General features: G+C 35.7%; 1 protein-coding gene across 1 annotated transcript; it reads right to left on the bottom strand.

Annotated features, from left to right (window-relative positions):
* On the bottom strand, positions 1–11,209 carry Rab1 (RAS oncogene family member Rab1). Its single transcript, XM_074138048.1, has 6 exons — positions 10,859–11,209; positions 6,985–7,057; positions 6,856–6,903; positions 6,024–6,071; positions 4,117–4,344; positions 1–1,636 (listed from the first exon to the last, which is right to left on the bottom strand). The coding sequence occupies exons 1-6, from the start codon at positions 10,870–10,872 to the stop codon at positions 1,439–1,441; spliced, it is 609 nt and encodes a 202-aa protein (XP_073994149.1). The 5' UTR covers positions 10,873–11,209; the 3' UTR covers positions 1–1,438.
* Positions 11,210–12,345: the final 1,136 nt, after the last annotated feature.

The raw sequence follows: 12,345 nt of genomic DNA, 5'->3' as shown, positions 1-12,345 counted from the left end.
TTACAAATCAAAAACTGTATTTATTTCATTTTGTTTTTTATTACATAATTGGGACTATACAAAGCGAATACATCAAATAATAATAGTAATAATAATAAATGTGTAGAAATTAATACAATTTAGTTTATCAATTAATAAATTAAAAAAAAAAAGCGATTTGCAAGTTTAATAAATTGCATTTACTTACTTTTTACTTGGTTTTAGCAATAATAATAATATTTATAGCAATAATAACAATTTCATATTTATATACATTTTGTGTTTAAAACAGAAAAATGTGTGCTCAATGGAATAATTGTTTTAAAGACTAGTCCAAAATTGCTAGTCAAAAAGTACCACCTTCAGAAAGGCAGAGGCGCTAGGGGGTCTTATTTGGAATTATTCTCGAAAAAGTTTTTCTTTTACCAAGATTTTAAATAGGCAATTAAAATTTCTTTAAAAACTAGTCTTAAAAAACAATTTTAGAAAAAAAAAACTTCCAATCGTAAATTTATTTTTAAAGAAAGGTTGTTTTTGGTAAAACAAAAATCAAATCATCTCACAATTTTACTAATTTCATAAACCAATCTACCTTTATTCTAAAAAAAAAATTAAAATACTATGGGTTGGAATACAATTATTTTATTGTAATACAAAATACAATTAAACTTTCAAGTATGATATACGATTGTTTAAAATAGCATTTTTCAGTCAAAACAAACCCCCAATTAATGAGCTCCCACTGCTCATTATCATGTTTTTTGTTGAAAGCATTTATACACAAATTTATAGACTTGCTAATTTTTGAGGCTGAGTTTATTAGTTAGTGATCAACTTTGCTTACGGATCTAAAACATGAAAGGTTGAAACCTACAAGAGCGTTTTGCGAACGATTAATGAAATAACAGGTACCACATCTGGCCATTACACCTAAAACCAGAATTAAACCTAAAAAGACCTTTATTTAAATGAAAAACTAGATTTTTTGGGACTCATACATGAATGTGGCTATCATCCCTCCACAAAAAAAAAATAATAAAAAAAAATAAATAAACGATAAGTGGGAATAAGACTGTGAAGAATACTGAGAATTTGAAGCTGACTTGAGTCCAGTAGATATTTACCTAAGCTGCCCCTAAATTTGAAAGAATCGCTTCAAGTAGTCAAACCAAGTTAGAGCGGTTTAGTTTGACTGAATAATGCTAGGACCAGCATAGTGTTGTAAGTAGGACACATCGCAACATGCACTAAAAAGTCCAAGTTTCCAAGTTATTTTTACTTAAGGTTTTTGAATAAACAAAAAAGAACAAAAACAAAAACCTAAACGCTAGATATTATCAAAATATTTATCGTGTGGATGCAGTTTTGAATCATTAAATCACTTTTTTTTACCTCTCATAACTGAAATTTTCTTTATTTTTTTGTTTTAAAAAGATTTTTAGTATTTAATAATGTGAATTCAACAGCAACCAGACTTTGTAGGTTCAATTGGCCTGCCTTGCTCAATCTTTACATTTGCCGTTGAATCTGCGGCTGAAGAAGGCGGTCCTACACGATTCTTAATTTCTGCTGCCATAGTTAAGAATGCTTGTTCAACATTGATGGCGTTTTTAGCTGATGTTTCAATAAATGGAATCTTTAGATGGTCAGCGTATTCCTGTAACAGAAAAAACGAAAAACAAAAAACAGAATTACTTTGTCTAAACTGGAATAAAGAGACTTTAGCGGCAAGGTGAAGAGTTCCCTGTCTCGGTGAAATACAATGCAACTGGATTCGAATCCCAGAATCTTCGCGTAAGAATTCAGTACGCTAACGACTGAAATGCAGGTTCGTCTCAAGATTATTATTTTTTTTTATGTTTAACTACCAAATCTTTTAGCTTAATTCTAACTTGGTTAACTTTTTCTTTACATTTTTACTCTTCTCTCTTAGGACTCACCAGGTTTCTGCTGATTGTTGGAATCCAAGTTTAGCATTAATATTTGCGCATGTACACTTCCCATTCTTCGTTTTTTTCTTGTACTTATAATTTTATTTAAGCTTCGTATCAGGTCAACAGAATCTTCTAATCTTTTTTTTTTCATAGTGAGCTATTTCTGATAAGCCAATTTTTTATTTTCTATCTCTTATAGCAATTCATTTGAAGACCGCCTTTTTTTCCAATATTTCGACTTTCTTCCATTCCTAAAAACCTTATGCCACTTTCAACTTTTCCATTAAATATTGTATATTGTAACGAAGTGACTTTGGCGCCATCTCTTGAAAGAAGTTACAACCGCTAGTTCGCTAGGGAACCACTAGGAAGAGTTATCGTAGGAGGAGGCACAGAAGGAACTAATACGATCTGGCATGCCTAGCTTGTACTGTAAGTTTCTAGTGGATTCCAGAACATTCAGCGAAAGTATAAAAAGCGAAAGAGCGGCTCCAGTCAGTCAGTGCAGTCCAGTCCAGTAGTCGAGTCAGTCTGATAGTAGTCTTTGTTGTGAATTTATGTTGTTAAACAGTTAACTGTTGTGACTTTAGAATTAATTCAGTAAATAGTCGTGTTGTTAGTAAATGTTATATCCTGTGCTGTGTAATAAATTAGTTTTGTGGAAAGTTTAGTCTGTTTTATCATTCGCGAACCTTTGAGTTCTTATTAACTAGTGGAAGACTCTAGTTGCAGTTTTTAAAATAAAATTGAGGAAAAATTTTACAATATATATATATATATACATATATGTATTATGTATGTATGTATATCTGCTTTGTTCCACTTGACAGATCTTCATTGAATTCTTTTTCTATTCTCTGTTGGAAGCAACCTCTTTTACTAGAATCCTGTTAAACTTCCACTTTGAATTTTCCTTTTTTTGCAAGTAATCGGTGTTTCCTTTACTTTCATCATTTAGCTTTGTTCCAGGATTAACCGATATCATTGCACAGTTTGCTTTCGCCAAGATCCACAGTTCGCAACCATATAGGTTCTGATGTCTTGCAGTTGAAAGAAATAGGTTTGCTTGCCACAAATATAATCTATTAAGATACGTGCATTTCTCTTCATTAGTTGCCAGATTTATATTGATGAATAATTTTTTGTTTGAAGGCATTAGCAATATACTGTTCAAACAATTTTCTCAATCGTTTTTACGTGGAGGAAAAGAAACTTAGATGGTACGTCCATAAAAAAGATTGGAAATGGAAGGATGGCTAAAGAGATCCTAGACTGGGAAGCCGAACGAAAAAAAAGAAAAAGCAGGCCCAAGAAAAAGTGGTTAGATGGCGTCCAGGGTTATGATCTGGGAAAAGAGAATATCCGGGATAGATCCAGTTGGAAGCTGAAATTAAAAGAAATATATGGTTGAAGGAAACCTCAATATCGAGTAACTCCTAAAATAAAAATTGTTTCTTTTGTTACACTAACAGTAAGAGCTGTCACGTTTACTCACCGATTACCCAGAACTTTATCTTGTACCTCCTCGATGTTTTAATCAAGTTTAGGGCGCCGCTTAATGTGGATCGTCTTCAAGAGAAGTACGACCATGCCTATTTTTTAAACTCAGTGCGTTCATTGAAATATTGCTATCTCTTGCGCAGCCGGGAAATTCACACCTTACCCAGGTATTAGGGGCAGATGAAAAAGTCACAAAAGAACCCACTTTACAGGTGGTATGTCTGACATTGCATGCCCTCACTTGAAGCAATTACAACATCAAGTTTCTCTTGATAGTGGTAGATCTCAACCCTGCAACGGACACTGCAGATAAGCTTAATGAGCCCATCAGTGCACAAATCAGTATACTGCTTTTGGGGTACTAGACAGTATGCAGTTTCCCTTGCAGATTTAACGCTGTAGTTTACAGTGTGGAGTCAATCTCAAAAGCCCGTCATTGTAGTATAAGTGGTCAGTAAGTACATTACTCTGACCTGAAGAACATTACAGCATGCAGTTTTCTTTATTATACTTGGTACACCAGTCAACATTTGTAGGTGGTTAATCTTTACACTGCATTTTGGGTGGGGCCTGTTTTGAGACAAGTTTGTAGAACCCCATGATATTATTTATATGTTAACACTGTACACAGTCTAGACCTCAGTAGTTCAGAGGCAAGTTTTTAGTTCTATTTAACATAATATACATAGCACTGTGTACTTACCTTAGCAGTGGCGTAATCCACAACTTTCTTAGTGGTCAGATCACTCTTGTTCCCTACTAGTAGCTTGTTCACATTATCACACGCGTATCTATCAATCTCCTCCAACCATTGCTTCAAATTTGAAAAGGACTCCTGATCGGTGCAATCGTATACTACAATAATACCATGCGCGCCTCTATAGTAGCTTGAAGTTATAGTACGAAATCGTTCCTGTCCGGCGGTATCCCACTAAAAAATGCAAAAAAAACAAGTGATGATAAGTCAGAAATGGTCGTTGATTTATGTAGTGCTGTCATAATTACTGTCCAGTTCAAACTCAGTTTTTTTTGTATCACTATTGTAGCTTGGACTAAATTAATCATGTTGAATGTTTAATGTGTTTTCAACACCCTTAAGAACATGTGACACTACAATCCAGAACAAATCGTGTGCAGATAGACTTGACTAAATAGACTGGCAAACTAATAACCCGAGTCAGCATGTACTAGTAGATTTCATGCAAATATTATACCTACATAGATATTATGAATGATTATCACTTGACACAAGTTTAAGTACTTACGAGGGTCGTTTGAAAAGTCCGAGCAAAGTCAGAGAGATAGCACTACTGGCGCGTATCGAGGTTATGTTTAGTTAGTAGCATCTCTTGGAAGAACACACACCAAGTTTCAGCCAGATCGGTCTATTTCTTTGTGTTTGGCATTCGTTTGAATCGAGAAAGTCGAGTGATTTTCAAAAAATGGACGAAAAAGAATTTCGTGTGTTGATTAAACACTACTTTATGAAAGGCAAAACGCCTCAGGAGACTAAAGCGAAGCTTGATAAACATTATGGTGACTCTGCACCTTCGATTAGAACAGTTTATAAGTGGTTTCAAAATTTTCGGAGTGGCCATATGGGCACAAGTGACGCTGAACGTTCTGGACGCCCTGTTGAGGTTACTACTCCAGAAATCATTGATAAAATCCATGATATGGTGATGGATGACAGAAGAGTGAAGGTGCGTGAGATTGCTAGTGCTGTGGGCATCTCGAATGAACGGGTACATAATATTTTGCATCAACATTTGGACATGACAAAGCTATCCGCAAGATGGGTGCCGCGATTGCTCACGCTTGACCAAAAACGAAATCGTGTGTAGTGTTGCAAGGACGGTTTGCAGCTGTTCCAGAAGAATCCGCAGGACTTTAAGCGTCGTTTCGTCACTGTGGATGAAACATGGATACATCACTACACTCCTGAGACCAAAGAACAATCTAAACAATGGGTTACCAAGGGGGAATCTGCGCCAAAAAAGGCGAAGACCGTTCCTTCGGCCGGAAAGATTATGGCGACTGTCTTTTGTGATTCGCAAGGAATAATCCTCATTGACTATCTGGAAAAGGGTAAAACTATTACAGGTGCATATTGAAAACCGAGCTGCAAGAAAAACGCCCACGATTGGCCCACAAAAAAGTCCTTTTCCATCACGACAACGCACCTGCAACACATCTGCAGTTGTGGTCGCAAAATTAATGGAAATAGGGTTCCAACTAGTTTCACATCCCCCCTATTCTCCAGACTTGGCTCCCTCGGACTACTATTTGTTCCCCAATATGAAGAAATGGCTGGCGGGAAAAAGATTTTATTCAAACGAGGAGGTGATTGCAGAAACGAATGACTATTTTTCAGACTTGGACAAATCCTATTATTCGGAAGGGATCAACAAACTAGAGCAGCGTTGGACGAAGTGTATAAGCCTAATAGGAGACTATGTTGAAAAATAAAAAAGGTTTACCACAAAAAATTAAGTAGTTTTTATTTTTGCACGGACTTTTCAAACGACCCTCGTATGTCAGCACTACACATTAAAAATCACAATTATTAAAAAAATTACTTTAACACATTTTAATAAATAATCAACTCACAATTTGTAACTTAATAGTTTTGCCTTCCAAATCAATAGTTCTAATTTTCTGAAAAATAATAATTGGTTAAAAATACATGAACTATTAGTATTTTTAAAAAGACAAAATAACAGAACTTAAGTACTGGCAGGTATAGTGGTTTAATAAGAGTCAATATTAAGAACGTTTAGAGATGTGAGAGAATTAAAAAATACATCACACTGGATACAGTCCTATATTCAATTCAGAACCTGGGATTCGAATACTCGAGTATTCACACAGGCAGTGATGTATCCTCTGACAATGCCGCACTGTCTTACAGGACATAGTTACAGTACAGAGAATACTCTGACCAGATTAGTGAAACTGCCAAAAATATAAACTGACACATAAGGTGGGGCTCAAAAACTTAGGTTCACCTTTGAACCTAACACAGGAAATGTTGTCCCCCCTGTCAATGCCACACTGATTGACTATATCTAGTTACAGTGTAGAAAAGTTTTCAGGCTAGATTACTGAAAGCTCCAAATAAAGTTTAGCTGAAGCACTGTGCATGAGACAAACAAATTGATACACTAAAGCTGAGCTCAAATACTCATGGCAAGCCTTAGGGCTTGTGAGATTGTTTCACACAGGCAAAGCTGGGGCACATGAATGCCACACTAAGAGATTGACCAGAGTTAAAGCGTTAAGAAGTAATTCAGATCAGATTGGTAAGGCCACCCCTCTCTCACAATTAAGTTTAGCAGAGGCTCTGAGCATGGGACACATAAACTGGAACAAACTGTTCCACAACTGTACAGTAGTTTTATGAATCTTGCTTAAAGTTATTCTAGTTTAAATGTCTACTTACAAAATCTACTCCTATTGTGCTTATATAACTTTCAGAATAGGTGTCGTCCTGTTGGTATAAATAAATTACATTAACTTAAAGCGCTTCAACTCAAATCTTTTCATGAGATACCATTTAGTGTATACTTACAGCAAATCTTAACAGCAGGCAAGATTTCCCTACTCCCGAGTCTCCGATGAGTAATAATTTGAACAGGTAATCACTATAAATAAAAACAATTACATATTTAAAAATTGACACTATTATTGTCAGGAGGAGGCAAATAATAACGACCATTTTCCTAAACAATAAATCGGTCCAATCACTCTCACAACAATTCTTCAGGTTCTAACTTTAATTTTATAAATTCTAATTGTTTCATAATCCGAATAATAAATCAAATTTTACTATTACTGTTACTAATTAATTAGATTAAAAAACTGTACATTACACCAAAATGATATGTCCTAAAAACATTTTTCTAGCAACATATGAATGAAAGTTATTTATCTTTACGCATGTTAATGTTAGACAAGTTAAGAGACAATCGTAGGTGGCAAAAAATCACAGAAAAGTGAAAAGTGAGTTTAGTAGAGTGCCACTTCCAACTCGGAATTTCGCCACACATTTATCCTTTCTTTGTAATAAATAAGACACAGACCATAAATTTAACTGAATCGGTAATTTAGAGGAAATCTACCAAACTCCTTCCCAAAAATTGCTCTTAACAGAACAGTTTCTAGCAGCTATCCTGCAATTCGATAGCGTAGGATATCTACAAACTCAAATTTTCCAGAATACTTCATTTTTAGCAATGTCTACAACTCTGGAAAATTTATAAAATAAATAAATTGAGGAAAACAATGGTAAAATGGTAAGACGAAATGAGGAATCCTAAGAAACAACCAGGACTCACAAATTTTATATTGGTCTTTTTACTCTTAGTTAATTTTAATTAATTTAATCTTGTATAGTTGATTTCACAGTAACAACCTTTACTGTTATTGCTTTCTAGCTTAAAGCACTACCCTCTCATTCCAATTTCGTCATTTTTCAAGCAGTAGGTCGTGATAAATGCAATTAAATGCCTTGGTTGATCATTAAAGACTGAAAAGGTCTTCTACTTATCATTAATATTATACGGTACTCGGGAAATAGTGTAAGGTTACCATTTCTACTATAAGAATCTAGTGCAGCATTTTTTTTTATTTTCTAATAGGTTTTATATAGGTACACGTAGGTATGGCACTTTAAATGTTGAGGCCAGAAGTCACTCGTTCGTTTAGAATTCATGATTTTCTATGCATCCAATAAACACGACAAAAATAATTTGCCTTATCACCCTTGATACAAGCAATGCCCTTATTTTAGCAGCCTTTAAAATGTGTAAGTAAATTCAACGCATTCAACTTATGAGGAACTCCAAAACCGAAACAAACCAATAGAAATACTCAAGAGCGCCACTTCACTCAACTCTTTCTATCGAGGAGATGGAGAACAGAAGTGCAGAACTCGATCAAAAGCCCTTCTAAAATCCGTGTATATAGCACTGTGACACACATATCACGAGACACAAAATGCAGTAACGAAGTGAGGTTCGTAATCGAAGAATGCCGACGAGGATAGTAGTGTGTCAAAGGGTGTTGAAGAGACGAGCTGCATTTAATACAGAATTTGGCAAGAAAACCATCAACTCGAGAACTTATTCAACGCCAATACCTAACTCTGGTTCCCTTTACAAGGAGAAGAGGACTCCTTCAGTTTTTTTTTAAAACTCTGGCTGTGTCGGGTGAGGTTAAGTATCTGGGAATTGTCCTGGACACCAGACTCAATTTCCAGCATCTAAATTGATTTACACTAAAGGCTAAACAGTCTCTTTGTGGAATAACTAGAACCTACGGAAAGACATGGGATCTTAGCCCAAAAATGACCCACTGGCTCTATACACGTACAGTCATACCTATCATCACCTACGGTGCAGTGGTGTGGTGGAGGAAGACTGAACAGCAGACGGCCATTAAGGCTCTAGCCAGGATGCAGAGACTGACCTGTCTGATGATTACGGGGGCCTTTAGTAGTGCCCTTACTGCAACGCTGGAGGTACTGCTGGGGTTGTCTCCGCTTCAGTATGTTATTCAGGCAGAGGCAAGGGCCAGTGCGTACAGAATGGCGTGCAATTGGCAACGGAGGCGTATTAGTACGTCTATACTGGACGGAGCAGTACCGGAAGGTAGGCATTTGGTTTACCGATGGCTCCGAGATGGACTGTCGGACTGGGACTGGAGTGTATGGGGTTAAACAGAGGTACTCATTGAGAGATCTCTTGCGATTAAAACATGTGCTGAGGAAAACCTGCGGATAGATCCTAGAAATAGGGAAATCTGCATCTTTTAGGACAGCCAGACTGCACTGAAGGCCCTAATTTTCCTCCCGAATTACCTCTTCCCTGGTCTGGGAATGCAGAAAGGCCCTAGAACTACTAGCTCGGCACAGTAAAGTTCGGCTGGAATGGGTGCCGGGTCATGTGGGGATTGAAGGGAATGAGATGGCTGTTCATCTGGCCAGGAATTGAGCTAATACCCCTTTCATCGGCCCGGAGCATGTCCTGGGGATCACCAGGGGCTCGGTTCGTGCGGTACTCACGAAGGAACTGGATGATGTGTCCTGGGTTAAACAGCAAGACTATTATGCCTTGGCTGTGTAAGCAAAGAACCAAAGAGACCCTGTGTTTGGGAAGAAATCAGATTAGTCTGACAACAGGCCTATTCACGGGGCACGGTAGGTTCAGGAAGCATCTGCGCAAGGTGGGGCTTATTAGATCGGAACCGGTGTGCAGATTATGTCAGGAAGAGGAGAAGACGGCCTCTCACCTATTGTTCGATTGTGTCGCATTCGAGCGGTTGCGCTATGAAACCTTTGGAACGTTGAGACCTTAGGTCACTTCTCAGGAGATAGTAGCGCAAAAAGAACTAGTAGGGAAAGTCCTCAACCTCTTTAGCAGGGGAGGGTTCGTCTTCTACCTCCAAAAGGGAGCTGGCATAATAAGCCTCGTGTGGCTGCGGTGCCGTGGGGCATAGGTCCCATCCCGTTTCTAATTCTAAATCTAATTTTTACAAGGAGTATTCACATCATACGTATCACAGCCAAATTTGGGAAAAGCCCACTTGTACGCAGCCCAAACAATGCACAAATCTTTACTTCAAATGGATCAATAAAGAATAAATTTAATCAAAAATTAAAAAAAATATGTACAACAAAAGTTTTTCTGCATATAGACTGAAAATTTATTGACGATAAAGAAAAATGTCTATAAATACTTAAAAATATATAAAAGTACATAAATACATAAAAGTCGGAAGTCGACCAAAGCAAATGCAACCACATTTCATAAATATTCCATAACAAGGACCTTTTTCCCATTGTACAGAAAAGTTCAAACTTCAACTCGATAAGAAATAACGCTCAACCGCGCAACATCCGACGTTCAATGTTTTGCTCAGATGTTTCACAATCCTCAGTAGTTTTATAGTACTGCAATGTGACAAATCGCGCAACATTTCGGCAACTTTTGGCCTTGTTCTCAAACGCCACCGCTTGGTTACTCTTTGGCTGTTAAAATTTATCGCAACCTTTAGAAATTTGCCTCAAGAAATTATTTTGCTTCCAATGAAGGCAGCTGATAAAGAAATAATAAACATGCGTTGATCATGTTATTTGCAAGTATTAAACAGATTTATTCAAAAGAGCATTACATTATTTTGTAAAAGTTTGGCTAATTTCTCTTCCTAACCCAAAGACACGAAATAACGTAAAAATTATGAGTAAAGTAATTCTAGGCCACATCAGGATAATATGAAGGGAATAACTGTGTACAAGTTATTATAACTAATATGTCACAAATAATCAAGTTAGTTTTTATTTAATTTTTTTACTCGAGGTGAATAACTATTACTGGTTACATGTAAAATCTTCTTTTAACTGAAAAATACAAGAAACAAAGTAGAAAAAAAAAGCATATACTTACTATTCAGGATTCATTACTTTTGGTATTCTAAAGAGAAAATGTTACAGAATATAAACACTAATGACCCAGAATTTAATAATATACGCACTTTATAAAAAAATAAATAAATTTTGCTAATCTTTTTACAGTGTAATGGAATTGGCGTATTAAAAAAACACTAAGTGAAAGCCTTCTTTTGTAAAATTGTAGGCAAAATAAATTAATTTAAAATAAATAAACACCACTAAATTAAATACTATAAATTAAAAAAAAATGAACGGATATTTATTAAATACACTTATTACTGTAATATATTACACCTCTTTATTACACACAAGATGGTTGGTTGGTAATTCACTTTAGTGGAGTGACTGGGTAAATGCAATTGCCATCACAACCTTTTGACGTATGTATAAAATTATTCACATATGGTATGAATCGAACTAGAATTTACATTTCATTATTTTAATCTTATTAATTTTAAACTGAGTAGACAAAAAAATTATTATTATTTTAACTGTCTTCAATTTATACTTAATATTTATTTTTGTACAAATACTTGGTATAAAACACTTGTTAGCCACCAAACCATTCTTGACAGCGTTCTCCATTTCTTTGTTTTACATATTAATATTCATATGATTTAAATTCTTTAAAAAATGCTAGTAGAAGTTAATTTTTGTTAACTATTTTATTTTAATAAATCAAAATTGACAATAATTATATTAAGAAATCTATGTTAACCTTGATGTGTGATAAACTATAACCTTTTAGCACGTATATTTGCTAAGCTGGGAAATGATCAGACGGTATAGCACGACTTCACTTAATCAGAACTGTTTTGCTTCGATTTTTGTGCACACAAAATATTAGCGAAATATCTTTAAACACTGCATAACATTAGATAATCCTCTCCCTTATCCGTCGCAAAACCTTCTGAAAAAAATTGCTAAATGTAAAGTTTTCTAATAAAAAAATCAACTTTGGGAAATTGGATGGTTTCCTGAGAATCACGGAAAACTAAAGAAAGCAGGAAATCCGCACTGCCTGTTTTTTTCGGTGCATCGAAAACTTGTCATTACCGTCTCGTCATCTAAAACCTGACGAGCTGGGATGGCCCTTCTCATCCCTCGCTGTCTTTACGGCTTCCTCGGGGAAGTAGTATGGATACAAGGAATACTGGTGCTTATCACCCCTCTTCATCCCTATGGTCTTCGAATCCAGTCGACGGAGGGAAGAGAGCTGCTGACACCATCCCTTTCTTTTCTTCTGTGCTTTGGTTCGACTTTTGATAATATCCTTATCATCTCCCTACTTCAATTCAAATTTACCTTGTCAATATATTTCCAATTTCTAACTTGTAACCGAATTTACATGTACATGAGCGTTTATTATCATAGTTGCTTAGTTTGTTTCTTGGTAAAAACTTTTTTTGAGATTATGTTTTTAGCTAGATTTGAGCTTTATGCTTGGAAAACATTTTATAATAATAGGTAAGTAGAGATCAC

The sequence above is a fragment of the Rhodnius prolixus genome, unplaced genomic scaffold (assembly GCF_049639745.1).
Source record: "Rhodnius prolixus isolate KJV_2025 unplaced genomic scaffold, Rpr scaffold_11, whole genome shotgun sequence".
NCBI classification, from domain to species: Eukaryota; Metazoa; Arthropoda; class Insecta; order Hemiptera; family Reduviidae; genus Rhodnius; species Rhodnius prolixus.
Note: the sequence above shows the minus strand (reverse complement) of the source record. Positions and strands in the feature narration are given on the sequence as shown.